The following is a 21,918-nucleotide window of genomic DNA, read 5'->3' on the forward strand; positions in this document are numbered from 1 at the left end:
ATATGGAAAGAAGGAAGAGGGGGTGCCAGGCAGGAAAGAAAGATTTATCAAGAGTGAATGAGGGGTGGGGACTTTGCTGGTGGCACAATGGTTAGGACTCCGTACTTCCAATGCAGGAGGCACAGTTTTGATCCCTGGCTGGGAAACTAAGACCCCACATACTGTGGGGTGTGGGCAAAAAATGCAAAAAAAAAGTGAATGAGTCTTTTATGAGGCGAAGTAAGACAAAAGTTAACATTCCTTACTAATGCAATGTTTGGCCTTCTTTCCATTAACCTCCCTGGGCTTCATTTTATCCATCTGAAATAATGATAACAAAAATTCTCCACTCATGTCAGAATATCTTTAAGAAGATTCAATAAAGGAACACATAGAAGTGTTTTGTCTTTTTTTTTTTTTTTTTTTTAGGTTTAGAGTTTTCTTCAAAGGTGCAAAAAGTGTATGACTACAAAAATGCTACTCCTGTAGGGGAATTTTCTTCCAGATTTGATATACCTTTGCCTGAGAATTGTTGGATGTGCAATAGTATTGTACAGAAGGTGAGAAGTCTCCCTACTGACTTCTAGAAAACTAGTAGAAATAAGTAGTAGTAAGTCCTATAAAAAAAGATCAGAACCTTTACTTACTTTTTTTTCCCCCACTGTGGCCTAATTTTGAAAAAAGATCTTCCCTGTCAGTTGAATAGTTTCGAGAAGGAAATAGCTATGTTTCTTTTAAGTTAAGAACAACTTTCTAGCCTTTCTTTTAGATTTGGCTGAATAATTTCGGGTGTGCCCACTTAATTTAGCCTGTCTAGCACTTCACCGACTGAGCTCCCCAAAAGCAATCTTCCCCAGTAAGGATTTTGAAATTATTAGGGAAGACTTTTAGATTCAGCAGTTGATTATGGTATTAAAGAACAACTTTATAAGGACTTTATTTGGGAACAACTGAAGCTCTTGTTCTTGCCATGCTCAAGGGTTCTTGCTTCTTTGGGCTTTAGAAGGCAATGGCACCCACTCTAGTCCTCTTGCCTGGGAAATCCCATGGACAGAGGAGCCTGGTAGGCTGCAGTCCATGGGGTCGCTAAGAGTCAGACATGACTGAGTGACTTCACTTTCACTTTTCACTTTCATGCATTGGAGAAGGAAATGGCAACCCACTCCAGTGTTCTTGCCTGGAGAATCCCAGGGATGGGGGAGCCTGGTGGGCTGCCGTCTATGGGATCGCACAGAGTCGGACATGACTGAAGCAAGTTAGCAGCAGCAGCAGCAGTACCATTAGCATGGGAAAGTCCCCTGGAGGAGGACATGGCAACACACTCCAGTATTCTTGCCTGGAGACTCCCATGGACAGAGGAGCCTGATGGGCTGCAGTCCATAGGGTTGCAAAGAGTTGGACACCCCTGAAGTGACTTAGGACATACCATTAGCAGCTCCTCCATCCATGGGATTTTCCAGGCAAGAGTACTGGAGTGGGTTGCCATTGCCTTCTCCAATACCCATTGTAAGATGACCCTAATCTGGGCTGTTTAGTCAAGTGATTTTGACCTTTTGTCTCTTTCTAGAAGTCCTTTAAGCAAGGATTTCTCCCAATTTTGTTCTCTATAAGACTTTTTTCATGACACTATTATGCCACTTTGATAACCAATGTAATACGTGATAGGAGTTATTGTATGTGAACTGAACTGGAGGAGATGTGAGTTACTTCTTAATCCAAATCAAGGACCTGCCATAGAGCAGGCCATTGATAAACAGTACTGAATCCATAAAGTGGACTTGAAGGCTACCCAATCTCTACCACTTAAGAGCAGAGAAACTCATCTCTTATCCATTCTTGCCTCTTGTTTCTTTTTTCTTCTTTCCCTATTGGGTATTCCATTTCTCACTATTTCCTCTGTGCAGGCCACATTAAATAAGAGATAGAAAGGGAATGTTTCACAAGTAAGATTATCTTATTCTTTTCTGACAGCATTAGGAAAAAACTGAAAGTGATAGTTAAAATTATTTCTGAATTATTTGAGAAATATTCTCATTGTGAGCATACTCAATCCCTACTTAACAAATAATTGAAACTGACACTATATACTCATATCAGTATAAAGTATGGATAAACAAAGGCCATAGAAACAGGCTGAGCTGGGCAGAAATTGGTGATCTATATCAACCACAAATGTAAGACATGCATGTAATTTAAAAAATTTTAGTAGCTAGTTCAAAAAAAAGTTAAAAAAAGAATTTAGTAAAGTAATTTGGGTTCAGATATGGATCCTTACATTTAAAAATATATTTAATTTTTGTAGAATATTTTATGTTCCATATCGGCAATATAGATATTCATTAGCAGTAAGGGCACCCCATCTTATAGGAGAGAGCTCAACCACAGAATGTCTTAATAATATACTGTACTTAATAGATCTGTATAAAATACTATCATTTCAGCACTAATCATTATAAAAATATTAACAAAATATTTTATATTCTTTTTTTCCATACCATGTCTCTGAATCCAGTGTGTATTTCACAATGATAGCACATCTCAGTTTGTGCTAACCACGTTTCAAGTGCTCAATAGCCGCATGTGGCTAGAGCTATTATATTGGATCTCACATGTCTATACAACACAGTCAATTTCAGATGGATGAAATACTTGAAGTTGTTCTCCAGTCAATTAAAAATTCTATTTTTTTTTTGAAAGGATTCTACACTTGTAAGGCAGCTGAGTAGGTCAAATGTAAATTTTATTTTGTGTAACTGGAAAAATCAATGAGAGTGAGGACTTGAGGAATGTGTTAAAATATTCATGAATGTTGAAGAGATTATTTGGTTAGGAGATTCATTTATTTGACTTGATATGAGAAAACTTTCAAAATTGTCAATATCCTAGTTAATAAGATCCCATGGCCAGACCATCAGCAGCTACTCAGTCAGGGAGAAAGCAATTTCCTTTTTCTGGGTTAATTAGGGAGCCCATGAGACAGAACCTTAGTCACTCACTTTTTAAAGGCAATCTTGGGACTAAAATCCATGTTTCCTGATTAAACTTGAACTTGAGGGTTTGGTCCAGGAAATTGCTCTGCTCTTCTATGAATTCTAATGGTAACTCTGACCCTTAGATCTGGATTAGACTACCAATTATTGTTTAAAAAAAAAAAAAAGGCATTTACAAAGTAGGCTAAAGTGTAAATAAAATATCTAAAATTTCTTTTTAAATGAACATTTTTATCTGATGGATGCCCTTCTGGTCACAGTTTAACAGTTCTTCAATTTATCACTAGGACATTACAATGTGCAACAAAAATAATATTCTATGAAGTCATGTCAAGGAAATAATTATATAAAAAAATTAGTAAGCAGTTATCTTCTAAGTTATTCGAAATTTGGGTCACTGTAGGATCTATAACTCTCTCTTAGGTATGTTCTACCTGCTAGAGTCTCAAAGTTTTAAATATACTTATACCACAGTGGGGAAAAATCCCTTGAATGTATATATATTTATTCCATGGATAATAAAGGTCTGACAGCAAATTCTTAAGTAGAATCCATTTCCATTCCTTGCTGTCATGCGGAAACTGAAAAATCTTTGTCCCATGCAAACTGGGAGACTCAGAATCTAGTTTGGCTACACAATTAATTCAGTGCTTGTCCTCCAGCAAGTTATTTAACCTTTCCTGGATACTGCCAATGAGGTTAAATCCAATGGGTTTTCTAAAAATCTTACTTTGAAGTAGTTTACTCTAAGGCAAAATCATTTTTCTGTTTGCCGTCTTCGTCTTCTAACATGGCAGAGCAAAACCTGGTTTCACTCTTTAATAAATGCCTCCTTTGTAAGGCCAAACAGCAATTATAAATTAACTTATCATCAAAGTATGGAATAGCACTTCAGTTCGAGGATTTGTAGGACTTCATGGCTGTGAGCTATAACAGCGGGCTGGCAGACTCCTGGCTGGTGCACGTTCTTGGGACCAAAGTCTCAAAGACTCAAAGTTTTATGATTGCTGCCTGAAACCAGTTTTTTCCTCCATACTTTGAATTAATTTGTTTGTTCACACTCCATTACCGTAAATGATGACCCACAACCTTTAATAAATGCATTTTAAATTACACAGCTTTAGGGAATGATTATTTATTTACCAAGAGTTTTACCTGTGTGTTAAGTATTCAGAAAAGGTAAAGGGAAGAAAGAAAGAAAGAAAGAAAGAAAGACCATTTGATAAAAGACTTGCCCCCCTCCAATATTGATAAACTAGTAAAGATTCAATCACATGTGGTTTAAGTAAATTGCTACTAGATTTTTATAGATGATTAAAGATTGAATTATTTTATTTAGTATAAAATACGTGATTTTTTCAGACCTCCAAAAAATGACAAATGGCTTTCTAGCTATTATCAAAGAAGAAAAATCAGTATATATACTTTTAATATTTATTAAATGTTTTTCAGTGTGTATTTTACTTTTTAAATAAAACTTAAAAATTATCTGGTATAAAAATTACCATGACCATCATTAATAATCATTTACTAAGTTTGTACTCATTATAAGCAGTGTGCTAGACTTTGTCTGCATATAAACTGTAATATTTATAAGCATCCTGCAAAATCAATTGTTATTATATAACTTGTAGGCAAAGGAGAAGGGGGGTGGTAGAGGATAAGCTGCTTGGATAACATCACCAACTCAGTGGACATAAGTTTGAGCAAACTTGGGGAGACAGGGGAGGACAGAAGAGCCTGGTGTGCTACAGTTCAGGGGTCTCAAAGAGTCAGACACAACTTAGCGACTGAACAACAACAACTTGTACAGTACTGCGAGTAAGGGATGAAGTAATTTTTCTCTACTTTTAACCAGAGTTTTCAGAAGTCTGTAATTCATGGCCATCAGTATAGGCATTTAGCTCTTTACTACACAGAAAATGAAAAGGATTTCTGCACTATGATATCAAATCATTGGGATTACAATTTCTGTCAATATCTATCACTCCTGGAGTTCTATTTAAGATAGAGACTTAAAATAATGTCTTTCAAGCCTATTTTTCATTTTACCTACTAGGACAAGCTTATTATGTAATTTTTTTTCAGCTTGGAAGCTATAATCAGGATTTGTACAAAATCCAACTAATTTCTGACTAAGTATGTTCTGCCATTTAGTATGAATGTACCATTCCTATATGGCTTTTAAAAGCATGATTAGGGATCAAAAAAATCTCTCTTAACTTATACTATGTCAGTTACTTTCTACTTTTAAATTATTTAAGTAAACACTAAAAGTTATTTTTTTGCATACAAAATCAGTGACACATCTGAGTATATTTATATAACATTTGTTCTAGTGATCATTTCTATTTGTGATTTGAAGAACTACCATAAAGTTGTCAAGGACCACGAGAAGGTGACAGCATATTTACTTTATACTGCAAGCCTTCATGTTTTATTTGGGAGGTGGGAGGAAAGCAGGGGGAATAGCAGAATCAAATTCACTAGCAAGGAGGAAATGAATTGAAGAAGGCCCAGACTGTTAATGTCTGAAGGACAGCACAGAAGTGGAACACATGGAACAGGTGTTCACAAGTTCAGCAACACCAGAATGGCCCTTGCTGTGTGAATGTACCCATTGTAGATTTGCTGATTATATTCAGATTCTGCTTCCAATTTGGTTATGTGCATAGTTCTTCATGATTTAATCAAACTGAAGTCCCCTAGATGAGGGTCTTCAGCAATGGCTTAGCGGTAAAAATTGACTTGCAATGCAGGAGACACAGGAGATGTGGATTTGATCCCTGGGTCAAGAAGATCTCCTGGAGGAGGAAATGGCAGCCCACTCCAGTATTCTTGTCTGGAGAATCCCATGGACAGAGAAGCCTGGCGGGCTTCTGTGCATAGAGTTGCAAATCATCAGACAGGACTGAAGCAACTGAGCACTCACCTTAAATGAGGATCAAGTTCACAAAAAGAATAACTATACTGGTTCAGAATGATTATTCAGGGCATTGAGACTAAATCTAATTTTTAAAGTATTTAATTTGCCATTCCTTCATATCTGAGGAAAAATACTACAAGTTAAAGCCCTTAGTCTCATCTTTTCAAAAATAATATTTCAGACAGTCATCAAAACTGTCAAATGCAGCTGTGACATTTCTCCTGTTCAGTTATTCAGACAGTTTTCTAACAATAGTGCCCTCAGAGCTTTTCTCCCCTTATATAAATATTTATGTAAACCATGGCTTTGGAAATTATAAATCAGCCACTTTCCTCTCTATGGAATATCAGTCCTAAGAACACTGTGAATTTACACCATTTCGCTTTTAATAGGGGCTTTCTTGGTAGATCAGCCTGTAAAGAATTTGCCTGCAATGCAGGGGACCCTGGTTCAATTCCTGGGTTGGGAAGACCCCCTGGAGAACGGACAGGCTACCCACTCCTGTGGCTTAGACGGTAAAGAATCCACCTGCAATGTCGGAGACCTGGGTTCAATCCCTGGGTTGGGAAGATCCCCTGGAGGAGGGCATGACAACCTACTCCAGTATTCTTGCCTGGAGAATCCCAGGAGTTAAAATTTTCATTTCTTTTGTTGTAAGTTGGAGAAGGGAGTGAGAATATTAAAATTTTGATCCCAATTGTAACAAAGTATGCAGCTTTAAAAATTATCATGTGTAATGAGGTAGGGAACAGTGGAATAAAATTTCAAGTCTGCTCGTTTTACTTCTTCAGGATAAATCAAAATCTCTTTATAATGTTCTAAATTTCTTTCTGCACTTCCCATGTCTCAAACTCCTTGTGCCCCTTCTTTCAACCTTCTTTTCCCTCTTTTCCTTCTCCTTTTTCTTTCTTCTCCTTTCCCCTTCTCTCACATAGAAAAGGAAAATGACACCTTAGTCTGATTGGAGCTTCAAATTGCCTGGCTTCTTAACAGTTTTTCCTCAGGGCTGCCATTTTGTCCAAAACCACTACAGTGCTAATGTCTTTTGATTAAAGCACCAAATATCCCAAATTAGATCTAAACCTTATGTCTATAAGTAAAGCAGCCATTTAGCAGAATGTTGGTAATATAGTACACCGCACAAGTACGGTCTGGTGGGGAGAGGGGTAAAGAGACAGGGCATAGCTCTTTCTCTGCATGTTGCTCAGTCTCCAGAGTTAGGACCCAGGGTCCAGGATCCTGAGCAGCCAAGGGGAATTGGTTATAGAGAGGGATTTTCCTGAGGTAAGAAAGATGAGCAGAAACTAAGGGGAGCTTTTCACCTTTATTAGAATTGTATTAGCAGTATTCCTAGAATCCCTGGAGTAGACAATCATTTAATTTAAAAAAGGTTGAATGAATGAATGTATATGAAAAGAATTGTTTCAGCCATTTTTTTCTCCTTACCTTAAACCCTAGGCAAAAATAGAGTGCATTTAGATATGAGACAAATAATTATTCTTCATAGTAGTTAATGATATCACATAAAGAGTGCTATTCATTCCAAACTATGTTCCAGATGAGCAGGAAAATAAAGTGCATTGATATATTTTAGAACAAGTTACAGAAGAAGAAATCTATTAAGCTTACATGCTTTGCTAAAGATTAGAAAAAGTGCTGCCTCATGCTTCTAACAGCTTGGCCATATTCCTTAAATAATGAAAAGTTTAGCCACTTCTGCTGCTTCTTTAGTAAAGTTTAATTTAGTTACTTTTATATGCTTAAGTGCCTGCAGGAACCTTGGGCAAGGTTTTGAAGAGGAAGTGATAAAATGCTGAATCATATACATGTCTTCTCTCTCTTTAAAGAATATAAAAAATACCCATATGCTCTAAAGTCTATTTGCACAGTATTCACTACAGCAGGCACCAGTGATTCCTTTTTCTTTTTTTTAAACAACTGTTGTGGAGGCATTAATACCAATGTGAAACCAGCTTAGTATTCAGTTTGACATGCTTAACCAAGTGTGAATTGAATAGACAATAACTGTAAACAAGATCCCACATATTGCCTAACTTTCAGAATTCATTTTTTAGTTCTCTTTCCCAGCTAGTAAACGTTTGTGAAACACTTTTTGTGTATCTTCTGTTAATCGGGAACTAGGAACAGTTGTATGAGTAAGATGGACAGCTTGCCATAGAATTCTTCATTGGACACTTTTACATTTATAAGGTTCGTATGGAGCAGGGAATCACCTGAAGGAATAAGGAGGATACTTGTCTGTACCCTTAAGCTTACCTTTGCAAGTTGCTCGTGAATGTCCAGCAGGCTGGGTCGGTTGACCTTGGGCCCGCTAACACTGCCGGTGTTGCGATAGTACTCGATCTTGGGCACAGCATCCACAGTGTTGTGGCCAAAGGTTTGTAGGTAGTATGTGTTTGTGTGAGAATCGTAAGCGTGAAAACTGGCATCTGTTTTAGCCGTTTCTCCAGTTTGGAGGAAATTGTCGTAGCACTCCTGATTCCCAGGCCTAAAGCTGATTCTAAATCTGTTCTGACCTTCATCCCCAAAAGAGGTTTCCTCATAATGTGGAGGATCAGCATTGTCATTCATAGCCGCACTGCTCTCATGGCTCTCATTTATGACATTAACTTGAAAGCGATTGGTATTACTGGGCGTGGAATCCAGAAATACATTGGAAGAGTTGTTCAGTGACATCTTCCAAATAGATTTTTCACTAAGCTGACTATTTTACGGTTGTTTAAAAAAATGTGTAGATTTGCTCTCCAAAACAGACACTGAAGTGCTACATTAGGGAGCTCTTGACTTTTGTCCTAGAACAACGCAACAAATAGATTCTTGATATATTGTCTCCTATACAATCTTCAGAATGTTCTTCAAAGCTGTCATTAAAAGAGAAAATTAATCTTGTTCCAGGTAACATACATATATTTAAGTAGGGTTGAGGTATGAGGGAACAGTTTTCTTTCATAAGACTTAACAACTTTAAATTCATTTCCTTAAAAACGACCTGTCTATGAACCTGGTAGCTCAGACAGTAAAGAATCTGCCTGCAAGTTCTGCAGGAGATTTGGGTTCCATCCCTGGGTGGGGAAGGTCCCCTGGAGAAGGGAATGGCTACCCACTTTAGTACTCTTGCCTGGAGAATTCCATGGACAGAGGAGCCTTGTGGGCTACAGTACCTGGGGTCGCAAAGAGTCGGACACGACTGAGTGACTAACACTTACACTTAGGAACTTTAGTTACCTAAGCAATTAAATCCTATAATAAATAACTGGGGACGTGCTTCAGCAAACAGAATTTCCAATGGAGTCATTAAAATGCCACCTGCGTTTCTAGTATTTGCTTGTACTTAATGCAGGTGGATTCAATATGACTTTAGAAAAGATGAAATTCTACCAAACAAATTGAGTGAAGACTAATGAGAATATTTTCAGCCTGAAACACAGTACGTTGGCAGTACTAAATGTGGAAACTGGAAAGTATATTATGATTGATATTAACACATATTACATCATGAGTAAATTTCTAAAATATTTCTAGAATTTCTAAAGACAAGGTCTTGTAGGGTTATAAAAATATATCCTGTCAAGATGTCTCTGAATTCTTGGATCTTTTACTAGTCTTCAAAATATTTCATTTGTTCATACATTTGTTTGTTTAACAAATGTTATTATGGAATCTTTAAAAAACAGGAGTATTCAGGGTAAGGAAATACATCTTAGTCCTTAATAAAGTTATATGCTATATTTAGGCAGAATAATTATGCTCTACTGATTCCCTTTAATGAAATATTCTCAATTTTTGAGAGGTTTTTATTTGACTGTGAGATAGATAGACTACATAATCATTTTCACAATCCACAATATAATCCCATTTTAGAATGTTCTTTCATTAGAATAATACCTGTATTGATATCCTAAAATTTGGCTTTTCAAAGAAAATTCAACAAAGATAGATAAATACAAAAAACAAACAAACAAAAGAAACCTTGCTTCTCCCCAGCAGCTATTTCTTTGAATTAAAGGAAAAAAAAAAAATCTCAGCTTCAACTCCAAGTAATAATTCCTGGGGAAATAATAAGTGAAGCTATTATTTCTTTAGTTTTTATGGAACCTCTCACTTATCTTCATAGCCCTTGACATCCTCCCTTTTACTCCTCAGAATCCACTTTACAGCATAATTTTAAATATACTTTTTACCCTGCCCAGAAATATTTACCTTACCACCTGGGAGCCTTCTTCTCAGGAATCATAGCCTTCAGCATCACCCAGGCATATATGAACCATTTAGCTCTCACTCCCCGCCCCCACTGCCCCAAACATTAGGTTTCTTCTTATTGGCTAAAATCTTCCTTGAAAAAGATGACCAAGCAATGATTGGCCTGAAATAATACCACCCAGCCATTAGCACAGAAGAACCTTGAGTTCTACATCAACTTGTAACCAGGAGTAAACCATTAATCCCTTTAGACAGGAAGACAAATAGTTTCTTTAATTCATGAATTGCTCAACAGCAATCATCCAGCAAAATATGAACCGTGCTTCAGTTGTTTGAGGTTAGATAAATAGAATCTTGTCATCTCATTTCACATGATTCCTAGTGACCTCCTATTTTTCAGGATTTGCAGCAAAATATAGGCCTCCAAACATAATGTCTATACTTTGCAACTAGAAAATGGTATTTGAGATGATTTTATCTTGTGTATGGTAGATATTATCTTGATTCTTCTCTTCATGGGAAATGAGCAGATAGAATATGATCAATGACTTATTATTGACAATTATTTCTACTTAATGGGGAAAGCTCTTTTAAGCAGGAATCAAACTATGGGTAAGTTTTTCAGTGGCACTGCTAAATGACCTTTTTAACCTCCACCTGGCAAAACATTTTTTTTTTTCTCAAATCAAAACTGGGTTTTGAGTTTTGTTGCAGGAAAGGTTTTGCTCAAATCTGTGAGGTGGTGCTTATTAAGACAGCACAAAGAGTTCCTCCATGCAGGTTCTGTCATTGGTTTTCGATCAGGATGATTGAAGGAGTCCTCCTCATGTTTTATTAGAAACGATTCCGGTGATTTCCAGTTGTCTGAGCAGCACACTTGTGGTGTGATACAGAGAGCAGGAGAAAGTCTCTGAAGTCAGTGCGCTTGATCTACATCCTGGTCCTGTCCCTTCCTGTCTATGTGAACTCTGCAAGTTAGTCAGCCTCATTGTGCCTTAACTTCCTCACCTGTAAAGTGCAGTTGTGAACAATACTGTATTGTAGACTTAATGTTAGAGTTAAATAAGTTTGTGTAGAACATTAATGTGCTAATTTCAGAAAACACCAGCTTGCACTTGGTGTTTTCTTTTACTATTTTGACAATATTTAGAATTCACTGATGACTTTTGCAGTCACATCCAAGGGTCTGAGGTAAATCATTTGAGGTTGGGATAGGTACTATGTCTATTAAAATAGGAGGAATGGTAGATGAACAGATATCAGATTGTACAAAGAGGTCTACAGGTACCTATGTAAAATGCCTTAGAGGCTCTTAGATAAATGTCATGTTAATAAGTCAGGCTAATGTCATGAGACTGTATCAGAAATTGAGACAGAATTACATGGAAGATAAAGACCTATAACTCATTTTGCTCTTAAAGGCCACTGGTGCAAGGCATTTATCTGTTCCACAAAGGGTTCTGACTTCCCATATAATAGACAAAGGGAGTAGTTGCATTTCAGACTCAGCTGAGTGAAGCCAGCTGTTTAGATCAGCTAAGATGAGGCTGGGACCCAAAATAAGTCCTATTCACTCACCCTGGACAGGGGCTATGAACTTACCTGCAGTATTTCTGCCACCTCTGGCCTCCCTTTCCTTCAACTGTTCCCTTAACTCCAGCCCTCTTTGAGGAGCCCATCTATTTATTCCTCAACCTTTTTCCTCTACCAAAGACTATGACTGCCTCTGATAGCCATCAATTTCCTTTTTTCTTGCTGACTAACTACTTGACTACAGTGTAGTGTGAATTGGTTTTGGTTTTAGTCTTACATCAACTAGACACTTTCACTCAAAGCCTTTTATCTCTAACTGTGAAATGAAAGTCTTTGTTCTCCATTAAGGGGATTCAGCCATTCTGGAGCAGATGGGAGATGGTTTAGGGGATATGGATGAAATTACACCATCCATAAAGCCAACCTGGAAAGGCCTTTCAGACAGGTAGGTAAGGTAACAGGGGAAAACTGTCTAGAGGTCCTCTCTGTCTTTTTTCTTGTCCTCCTTGCCAGGGCTCTTGGGAATTGGCATCTACGGGATAATCTGACTATGACATTGAACATCTATTCCTAAAAGGATTAGAATTTCATGAAATTTCCATGAGCTCCATGCTGTAACCATCTTTTATATCATATTGTTTTTGGCTCTGAAAATACAAAGCCAAATATTTCCTTCTAACATTTCCTTCCCATAGCTTTCCCCCCACCCCAAAAGGCACAAAATAGTCTAAGGCACAAAATAACCCTGAATGAATGTGAATGAAGACACTTTTGGTGAAAAGAATTTCTCTTTAGTAGGATTAGAAATAATATAATGCTAAGGCAGGTTTGATAATATCTGAAAAGTTTATGGGTATTGAATATTCAGAAACAATGCTCATACTTTACAAAGTTTTTTATCTTTGGTTTTTGGAGTCTTTTTCCTTGTTGAAATAAAGATCTGTCCTTGTTAACATAACAAATCTAGTCACCAAAATGAAAGGTCTTGTTGGGTGTCTTCCTTGGGAGACAAATGGAGTATCTGATACTTGGGGACATATCTTAGTGAGTACTTCAAAAGTCTGGGTCACTAAGGAGATGACTAGGATCATGGACATTTATAGATTTCAGTGTGTCCAGCGGACTTGGCTCAGTGACCTGTTCTGGACCAAATTACTAACTGGATACAAAGTATCCTAGGTTGACACTCCAGTACATACTGGGATTCAAAGACTCTCCTTAAGGTGTGAGTTTGGTTCAGAAAATCTATAGCCAGCACAGATGTGTTCTAAATCTACTAGGAGATGAAAAGTGTCAGGGATTCTCACTGAAAAAGCTGATTTTGGAGTGCCATAGACCTGGGCAATAATCATATTATGAAATAGGCAAGAAGAAGTGTTGAGGACAGTGAATGTACAGCATGATATCTATAAACAATGACTATGATTTCGAGGATAGTTTAATTTCTAATACAATCATTCCATTGCTTGGTGACCTTTGAAAGTTACTTAATCTCTCTGAGCTTCAGTTCCTCATCTGTAAAATTGAAATAATAAAATAGAAATAGTAGTACCAAACTCAAAGGACTGATCAGAGTATCAAGTTGCATAATAAATGGAAAGAACTTAATTTAGTCCTTACTTTCAGTACGTATTCATCCTTTTTTTTTTTTTGGTGTGTATGGCAGGTCTGTATTCTCAAGTGACACAAATATTTTTGCATTATTTATCTCCTGGTGCATTCCTCCATTCATTTACAATAGATAGAATTTTGTAGTTGGAAATAATTTAGAATTATGTAATTTTATTTTTAATTTATCAAATGAAGAGAATGAATACCGGGGAGGTTGAATAACTTAACATCTAACCATTGCTTCTTAAGGTTTGATAATCTCTTTAACAATTACCAATAAAGATAATAAATAATGATGGCAAGGTATATTTAAACAGTGTTTTCTGGTTTTCAAATTACTTTCCCACTCATTATAAGTCATTTGGTCCTCCCAGAATTCCTGCAAAACATGTAAAATAGTTTTCTTTATCCTTGTTTTACAGCTGTGGGACTTAAGTTCCCATTGAATAACTTTTTAGGTCATAATGCTTGTTCTTGGCTAGACAAATATTAGAATTAAAATCTCAGAGTTTGGGCTCCTAAACTGAAGAACTTTTCATGACATCTTAAATCTTTATTCATCTCAGTTCCCTGAGTTTCCAGGTATATTTGTAGAGTTCACAAGGCACTAGAATTAAAAAGGTTGTTAAAAAGTCTCTGGATAACCTCCTCGCTGAACTTAACAGAGATGAGATGACTTGGCCAAGGTTGACAGCTATAATGGTGACAGAATGGAGCCTGGACTTCTTATTTCCACTAGGTCACAATGAAAACTCCTTTTGTAATTTTATTTATAAAAGGGGAGGGGAAGGGAGTATCACTATGATCCCAAGCTAGGGAATTTTATTTCAAGAGATTCTAGAAAAAGAAGAAATAAAAGGGTCAAATCGTGGTATTTTGGAATCTTTATGGCCTGCGGTTACTTGTAAGGTTTGTGTGAACATTGTTGACCTATGGCTATTTTTAGGAAATATATATTCTGTTTATTCTTTGGAGTGAAGGACCCTTATCTTTGACACCTAATTCTCTAAAGCAAGGGAGCCAGAGTGAGTATAGAGAGGGTGTCTGGGTGTTGCATAGGAGCAGATGCAGGGCTTCCCTGGTGGCTCAGACAGTAAAGCATCTGCCTGCAATGTGGGAGACCAGGGTTTGATCCCTGAGTTGAGAAGATACCCTGGAGAAGGAAATGGCAACCCACTTCAGTAATCTTGCCTGGAAAATTCCATGGATGGAGGAGCCTGGTAGGTGACAGTCCATGGGATCACAAAGAGTCGGAGATGACTGAGCAACTTCACTTACTTACTTACTTACTTACTTACTTATTCATTAGAAAACTCAGTGTGAGGACAGAGGAAAGTGAAAAATCCCAACAGTGGTTTATTAACCACACACATTTATTGAATTTAGTGAGTGAAATTAGCTTCTTCCAGCACACTGAAGGAAATTACAATTGTGTCCATCATGTGTTCCAGCAGTATAACCCTAAAAACTGTAAAGCTGGAACATTCAGGCAAGTGCATATTCAAATGTCCCTTTATCAAACTCTTCTACTTCATCTTCCCATGTAGAGGAAGGCATGCTACTATATGGGTCTAACAGGATTTTGAAGCATCTGATAATAAGAAGTCCCAAGAAGATACACAAAATCCCAACAAAAGCGAAGCCAGTTTTCTGCTCCAGAGTCAATGAGAAAGCTGACACTTCGTTGACACTCATCTTAGCTGAAGTGTTGCCACAGTAGGTACTACTCATAATTCACTGTCACATCATTTTGGGTCTTCAGAATTCCTGCTGAAGTCACCTCTTGGCCTAGATACAAAATTGGACTCACTTTAGTTTTATCCATATAAAGCATTAGACAGGTAATTTTTAAAATAAAATATGATATTTTTCAAACTCTCTTGACTTAACTCACAAAAGATATTTGAAAATATCATCAGATATGGATCAGGATCAAATTAGCATTGGAGATGCTACTTTTACTGTAGTAATTACAGAATTGTCTTCATGGACACATAAAACTATACCTGTATACACTAAATATAAAATCAAGTATAAAGGGGAATAGTCAAATTATTAACCCTGAAAGCTTTTGATTCATTGCGAGATGGTTGTCATTACTTCTTTGACCCAAGTTGTCATCTAATTTTCATTTCATTTTTGCGTGTATCAATAAAGTCATAATAAATTATAGGTATAAGCTGATCAAGCTCTCTAAAGTCCATGCTTTAAGGTCTATCTCCAATGCCATTTTTTCTGATAGATTATGATCCTTTTAAGTAGGTGTAATATCTTCATTCTTTTTTACCCCCTTAGCTTTTAGACTTATATTCTTATAGTTTCTTTTCCACTACCGCCTTATACACTAAATGCTAATTTTTTAAAGAGAGAAATTGTGTTTTTAAAATTACATTAAAAAGAGCAATACCTAACATAGCGGCTTGCAAGTTACAATGCCGAAGTAGCCACGGATGATTAATCATCTCCCCAACTCCTCCATTATCTCTCACACCCTAATTAGACATAAAATCCAGGTTAAACAGCATGCTTTCTATGAAATTCAGCTGCAAGTCTAGCTCCCCAGACTCCTTGCCGACCAGATTCCCATTCTCTCTAAGCTCCTACTATATTGAGATTCTAAAACTACAGCAAAAGTGTTCAGAATTTGTGTGTTGAATTGAAGCAAAATAGACCTTTCCATTTGATGTCTTAAAGTTAATTAAATTAATCAATTAAAATTAAGATTAGTTAATTAAATCAAATGGTTACTAACCCATAGCTGCCCTTCTTGAGAATTGTAACCAAAAGCTTGTCATCCAATAACTGAAAATGATAGACTGCTAGTGTTTTTGTCTTTTTTGTTGCTTCTTTTGATAATTTTAAAGATTGTATTTATTAAAATGACTGACCCTTCAGGGTTTTTTGGATTGAATTTTCAGAAAACAACTGAGGCAGAACAAGAAATTGGAGCTAAGGAGTGGAAAAAATGAGTAATTATTAAGAACAAGACTTACAGCTTTCAAACTTGTTCACCCACTTATGCAATAATTAATATCAAATAGTATTTATTTTATAATGGTTTGCATTACAAAATAGCTCTGTCTTCAAATCCTAAGTGTCAGAAATAATCAATAGGTTCTGTGACATGCTGGTTATTAGACTTTTCTGTTCAACAGAAGGAAAAATATGTTTCAACCATATTTATGTAATTTCTTTCTACCATTTTTCTGCATTAATAATTAAGTATACTGAATATATTTTAAGAAGATTTCAGATCACTTAAGTGGTCTTTTCTGAAGATTGAACTCTTTTTATACTATTTATCCTATAGAAGGTAGGGGAGACTGAACTGAATATCTATGACCTAGGTATTAACTAGAACTTTTTTTCTGACCAAAATTTTAATTTTATTGCTTTGTCAATTAAAAGTCATTTGCTTAGATTCATAATCATTTGCTTAGATTCATACATCCTCTGGTTCATTTATTTAATGGGTGGACAAACTGAAAAGGAGTCTGCTTCTACATGGAGATGCTGGATCAATCATTTGGCTGATTCAATCAAGTAACTAATTGAATTATTTCTTCACTGGAGTCCTGACCTTGCTAGGGTATACCATTTAACTGTCTCCTGGGACACTGGGTAAGAAGAGGCAATAAACGTGGTTTGCTGAAGGGCTTAGTAAACGGACTTCCTTCAACGAAGGGCTTGTTGCCCAGCACCTGGGAGTGCTACCAGCAGATAATCCTCAGCTGGTAGTTCCTCTCCTTGATAGCAGAGAGCTGCCTCACCCAAGGTCACTTCGCTTCCAACAGCAGACAACTAATAATAATTGATTAATGTGAGAATATAAGGGCCTGGCCGTCTTGGCTTAAAGGGTCATGATTCTGAAGAACCATTCTAGCTTTATATTTCATTAAGGAATAAGCTGAGGCTGTTGTTGTTTAATTACAGCTCAGATCCTGCCCACTCCTGCTTAACTCCCCACTTTTCCACAGGTATTGAGCCCAAGGGCAATACTTAGTAAGCATTTTGCACATTAATCTCTGTCTCAGAGTCTGGTTTCTGAGGAACCTAGCCTGAAACACTTGGTCTCACAAAAGTTAAAACATCTGAGCAGTTTTAATGATCTGTACATTTTTCAGCTAGGTCATCTCACCACCATGCAGAAACAGCCTAAACTGAGTATAGTTATGATATTAGCTAAATTTATTTATGTGTTTTTAAAAATTATTAAGAGGCCAAACTGACTTCCTTATTTGAAAGTTTATTTAAAATTTGGATTATTAGGGAAATAGCATCGACATGATTTAGTTGATACAGATATCATGGCAATAGAGTTAGTAGTCTCCCGTGATATTTTTTTGGGGGAAGCTGGTGAGATATGCCTGGATAATATTATTTTTATGTAGATTTATAGTTCACTGAAGTATCCTAATAAAAATTGTGTTCTGTAATCACAGAGACCGCTCTCTAACATAGTATCACAAAGGTCTAACTCTACATCCTCTTCAGTGTTTTTTGAACAGTAGCTTGAAGATATTAAAGTGATGATTATTAAATTTGACACAAAGCTGGGCCAAAAACTATAAGTTAACTTATAGACTCAAGATTCAAGGCAATTCTGATGACTGGAATTCTGGATGGAAACTTGAACATAAAATTTAATAGAAAATAATTTAATAAAAACCCTTCTAAAGTCCCATATTTAAGTGAGAGGGAGAGAGATACATGAAACTTAGATTGGGGACACTTGACTGGGAAGTTCATGTGAACAGATGTTTTATTAATATCTGAAAAGGAAGAACTTGGACCTTTATATTCATCTTAAAATTCTACCTTACACCAAAGATAAAAACAAAATACAAGCTAAGGAGAACACCTCAAAGGGCAGTATTCAAATACTGAAAAAAAAAGTCTGACCATTGCTGCAGGCAATGTGTTCACACAAACAAATAAGTTAAAAGTTAAGCAATTGCCTAACAGAATGTTCAGAAAATAGATTCTCTTGGGAATTTAAGCCATATATATATATATAGATATATATATATATATATATATATATATACACACACATACATACATACATACATATATATATATAGTAGCTAAAATATCAGTATTTTCTGGCCTAAATTTTTCAAGTATTTGCCTAACTTGTCTTATTTCAACACCAAATCTAATGTTTTTGAGAATATACTACTAAGCATGCTGAGCTTTGTACCTTTCAGTCAATTATAGAGTATAATATGATATAAAAGTAATCAAATATTATTAAAAATCAATAGAAGTGTTCAGATACAGCACTGATTTGTTTGTAATTAATAAGGTATCCAAAATCACTCAATTGTGGATAAAAAATACATTTCTTTCACTTTCTCTAATCCCTGGAACTGAAGTAAAAAAAAAAAAAAATTAGCAGCCTCTGTAAAACAGACATGTTAATGCCTACCTCAAAGGGAAACATCATCTTAATATCCTGTTTATAGGGAAATAGAAAATGAAAGAAATATGGGAGAAGTTTAGATCATGAAGCTACAAAGCTGTAAATAACAAAGCTTCATGAGAAAAAAAATTTGAGAATAAAGAAATGAATTTTTAGAAAAAGAGCAGAATGTAAAGTTATGTGGTAAAACTTATTTTAGATATGCTCTGCCACAAAAAAATGGGTAATATTATCAACATTGTACAGTTTAAATATCAGAGTCTATGTGTGTTATGATTAACATATTTCAGTATATTTCTACAATACTTCTGCAAATGATAAAATATTGCCTCAAGCCATATTGACTAGAATAAATGTTGAGGTATTTTAGAAATGAGAAAATTAGTTGAAAGCATATCATTCCTTTCATGGCAATTGCCAGAAACTGGGATTTCTAAGTTCTGATGAGTCATGGGATTGGGCCAAGGGTATACCTGTAGTTATCAGTAGGCCCAAATCTCACTGAATTGTTTTGTTGCTGGTAACCAATAAGCAAGCTAACATGTCTTTCTATGACTAGCCATGCAAATAATACTATTGTGAGTAGTCAAGGAAAGATAATAGTATTTTTACACTTGATTCATGAATGTTATGTGTGATGTTTTTTCTTCTGTGAAATAAGTTTACTGACTGGAGATATACAAATTCACTTTTAATTCAATTTTATAGTCATTTAATCACCCAACAATGTGCAACTGCAGAAACCAAAATTGAAAAGCATGTGCCCATTAATAAAAGAATCTCCTATATCTTATTTCAATCAACAGGTTTTTCCCTCTCCAGTTTACTCATCTATTAATGATATTCCAAACAATAAATCTAAAATAACAACTATTATAGTGGAATATAGTGTTCTAGGTAAAAAGTATTTTGATCACTAGATATAATCATCTCTAATGCTAATGATATGAACATTCATAATTTAATGAAATGAGACATACAGGAAAACCCATGCTTAAAAATAATGAATTCTCCCATATACACATATATATACACCCCTTCAAATATCAAAATTATTAACCCCATTAAAAGATGGAAAAGAAGCCTTACTGAGGCCACATCTGCAAAGAACTGGTTGATAATTTGGAACAGAATATGTTGGAGTCAAAGAAAACCTTAAATTACAAACCCAGATGTCTTCATGATGAAGTGCATACATTCCAGGCCTTCCCAGGGATCCAAAACCTTGAGATATGCTAGAATCAACCTCCCCCCAACCTTTCAGATTTCAACCTTAAGAGAATTTCCCTTTTAAGAGAATCTTTGAATGGCTCCTCAAGGACTCTGACATTCCTTTTTTTTTTCTCCCCAAAGCACTGGAAACCTGGTCCAAAAATTCTCAAAATTCTCTTACTAGAGAAACCTAGTCTGTCAATACCGTTCTGTCTCCAGTTCTCTTTGGACATATTAAATTGAAGAAACATAGAAACCACCTATAAAGCATTATGGAAGAATCATCAGCAAGCTGACTGGACACATACAACACATCTGCTTTTTTTTTTTTTTTTCCCCCATTTTTTTTTGTCAGCTGCAGCAGCAGAAACATTAGGGCTCTTTCTCCTTTAGAATTTGAACTCGGCAGACCTGCAGACTCCTTCCTCCCTCCCCTCTCCCCACCTCTTCTCCTGCTCTCTAGCTTCAGAAATACAAGAAAAGCAGACATGCTACTTCTCGTCTGGAGCTGCATTGGAATCCTGTCAGTTAATGCGGAGGGTAGGGGGAGAAAGTTACTTCGCAGGCAGAGATGTCTCACCTTCCATGCTTGTTGCCATGGAGATGAAATCCAGCGAGTAGATTTAAGGGTTGGCACGTTTGTCTGTGTTCGCTGATCGGTTCAATAACAATGTAAAAGGCGTGTCCTGGGGACCTCCGTGGAGTCACAGTACCGCGGTTAGCGCTTTCCTGGCCTACGTGTGTAAATAGATCTGTCTGTGATGGACAGAAGACGTGGGCGCCCGCGAAGTGCGTGTGCGCGCGCGAGTGTATTAGCAGGAAAATGTGCACGGATTTCTTCGATGTGGCAGTGTGTAAATATTTGCGCGCGCGTGTGCGCGTTTGTGAGGGCGTCTGACCATTTGTGTACGTGAGAGAGAAGAGGTGGGAAGTGAGGGGGTGGGGGAAGGAAATCGGCTACTGCAGCAACAGGCTCTGTCTAGTCCTCAGCTCTTAAAAAAGCGGCTCATTCTCACTCGTATCACACTTTGCAGGTTAGCAATCCTTCATCACCAATAAGGCTTTCTAAGGCAATGGGGATTTTCCTTAATTTATTATTAAAAATCCTTGTTTTCCTCTCCTCTCTGCATTAGTAGCTGTGCCGCGGGCATTTTGCTCTGCTCGGTGACCTCAGCCTCAGTCGAGGAGTAGGCACTAAATTCTTACGTCTTCTCATCATATAAAGGAAAGACGTGAGTGAAGGGTGTATGGGTTTAACTGGGGACTGCGTATGTCATCTGGAGTTATTTTCCCCTATCCTTCGCTTTTCCTAAGCAAACCCAACAGAATCCTCTTCTCTTAGGAGTAGGTGCCTAGGCGCTGTCCGTAGTGCTGAAACACTGCGTTGCTGCTAAGTCACTTCAGTCGTGTCCGACTCTGAGCGACCCCATAGACGGCAGCCCACAAGGCTCCTCCTTCCCCAGGATTCTCCAGGCAAGAACACTGCGTAGTACAAGCTATTAATAGAAGACATAAAGCGAGGAATCCTTAGATAAAGCCCACATAGGGAGAGGGAGAGGGTGGGATGATTTGGGAGAATGGCATTGAAACATATATAGTATCATATATGAAACGAGTTGCCAGTCCAGGTTCGATGCACGATACTGGATGCTTGGGGCTGGTGCACTGGGACGACCCAGAGGGATGGTATGGGGAGGGAGGAGGGTTCAGGATGGGGAACACATGTGTACCTGTGGCTGATTCATTTTGGTATATGGCAAAACCAATACAATATTGTAAAGTTAAAAAATTAAATTAAATTAAAAAAAAAAAGATAAAGCCCACATAAAGCAGAGAGGCTCACTTTGCAAACAACATTGAATGTATATAAATCAAACTCAAACAACATTGAAAGCAAAACAAACAAGGCAACAAACAAAACCCCCTCTCCCTTCATCCTTATTTAGGGCTCTTCGCATTCTCCAGGCTCAGTTATAAAGCCCCAATTCTATTTATCTTTGGATAAATATTCAGGGGCTTCC

General features: G+C 36.8%; 2 protein-coding genes across 6 annotated transcripts in view; both read right to left on the reverse strand.

The window, feature by feature from the left end:
* Positions 1-10,181, reverse strand: part of SLC12A1 (solute carrier family 12 member 1) — an 87,994-nt gene extending 77,813 nt beyond the window's left edge. For 2 of the 3 annotated variants that reach the window (XM_070797600.1, XM_070797599.1), the window contains exons 1-2: positions 10,117-10,175; positions 8,173-8,777 (exon numbers count right to left, since the gene is read on the reverse strand). In XM_070797600.1, the coding sequence (XP_070653701.1) occupies positions 8,173-8,592 (420 nt within the window). In that variant the 5' untranslated portion in view covers positions 8,593-8,777; positions 10,117-10,175. Of the gene's footprint in view, positions 1-8,172; positions 8,778-10,116 lie in introns of all 3 variants that reach the window. The other variant, XM_019968881.2, reaches the window with a different exon arrangement.
* Positions 10,182-14,615: 4,434 nt separating this feature from the next.
* CTXN2 (cortexin 2) lies at positions 14,616-20,841 on the reverse strand. 3 transcript variants are annotated; one of them, XM_019967969.2, is made up of 2 exons: positions 20,478-20,841; positions 14,616-15,048 (listed from the first exon to the last, which is right to left on the reverse strand). In XM_019967969.2, the coding sequence occupies exon 2, from the start codon at positions 14,989-14,991 to the stop codon at positions 14,746-14,748; it is 246 nt and encodes an 81-aa protein (XP_019823528.1). In that variant the 5' UTR covers positions 14,992-15,048; positions 20,478-20,841; the 3' UTR covers positions 14,616-14,745. The 3 variants fall into 3 exon arrangements, with proteins under 3 accessions (XP_019823528.1, XP_070652899.1, XP_070652898.1); XM_070796798.1 differs by lacking the exon at positions 20,478-20,841 and adding an exon at positions 19,854-20,026; XM_070796797.1 differs by lacking the exon at positions 20,478-20,841 and adding an exon at positions 15,668-15,754.
* Positions 20,842-21,918: the final 1,077 nt, after the last annotated feature.

The sequence above is a fragment of the Bos indicus genome, chromosome 10 (assembly GCF_029378745.1).
Source record: "Bos indicus isolate NIAB-ARS_2022 breed Sahiwal x Tharparkar chromosome 10, NIAB-ARS_B.indTharparkar_mat_pri_1.0, whole genome shotgun sequence".
NCBI lineage: Eukaryota > Metazoa > Chordata > Mammalia > Artiodactyla > Bovidae > Bos > Bos indicus.

Bases quoted from the DNA above. Each gene is read 5' to 3' on its own strand.
- CTXN2 (XM_019967969.2), bottom strand. From the start codon at position 14,991: ATGAGTAGTACCTACTGTGGCAACACTTCAGCTAAGATGAGTGTCAAC.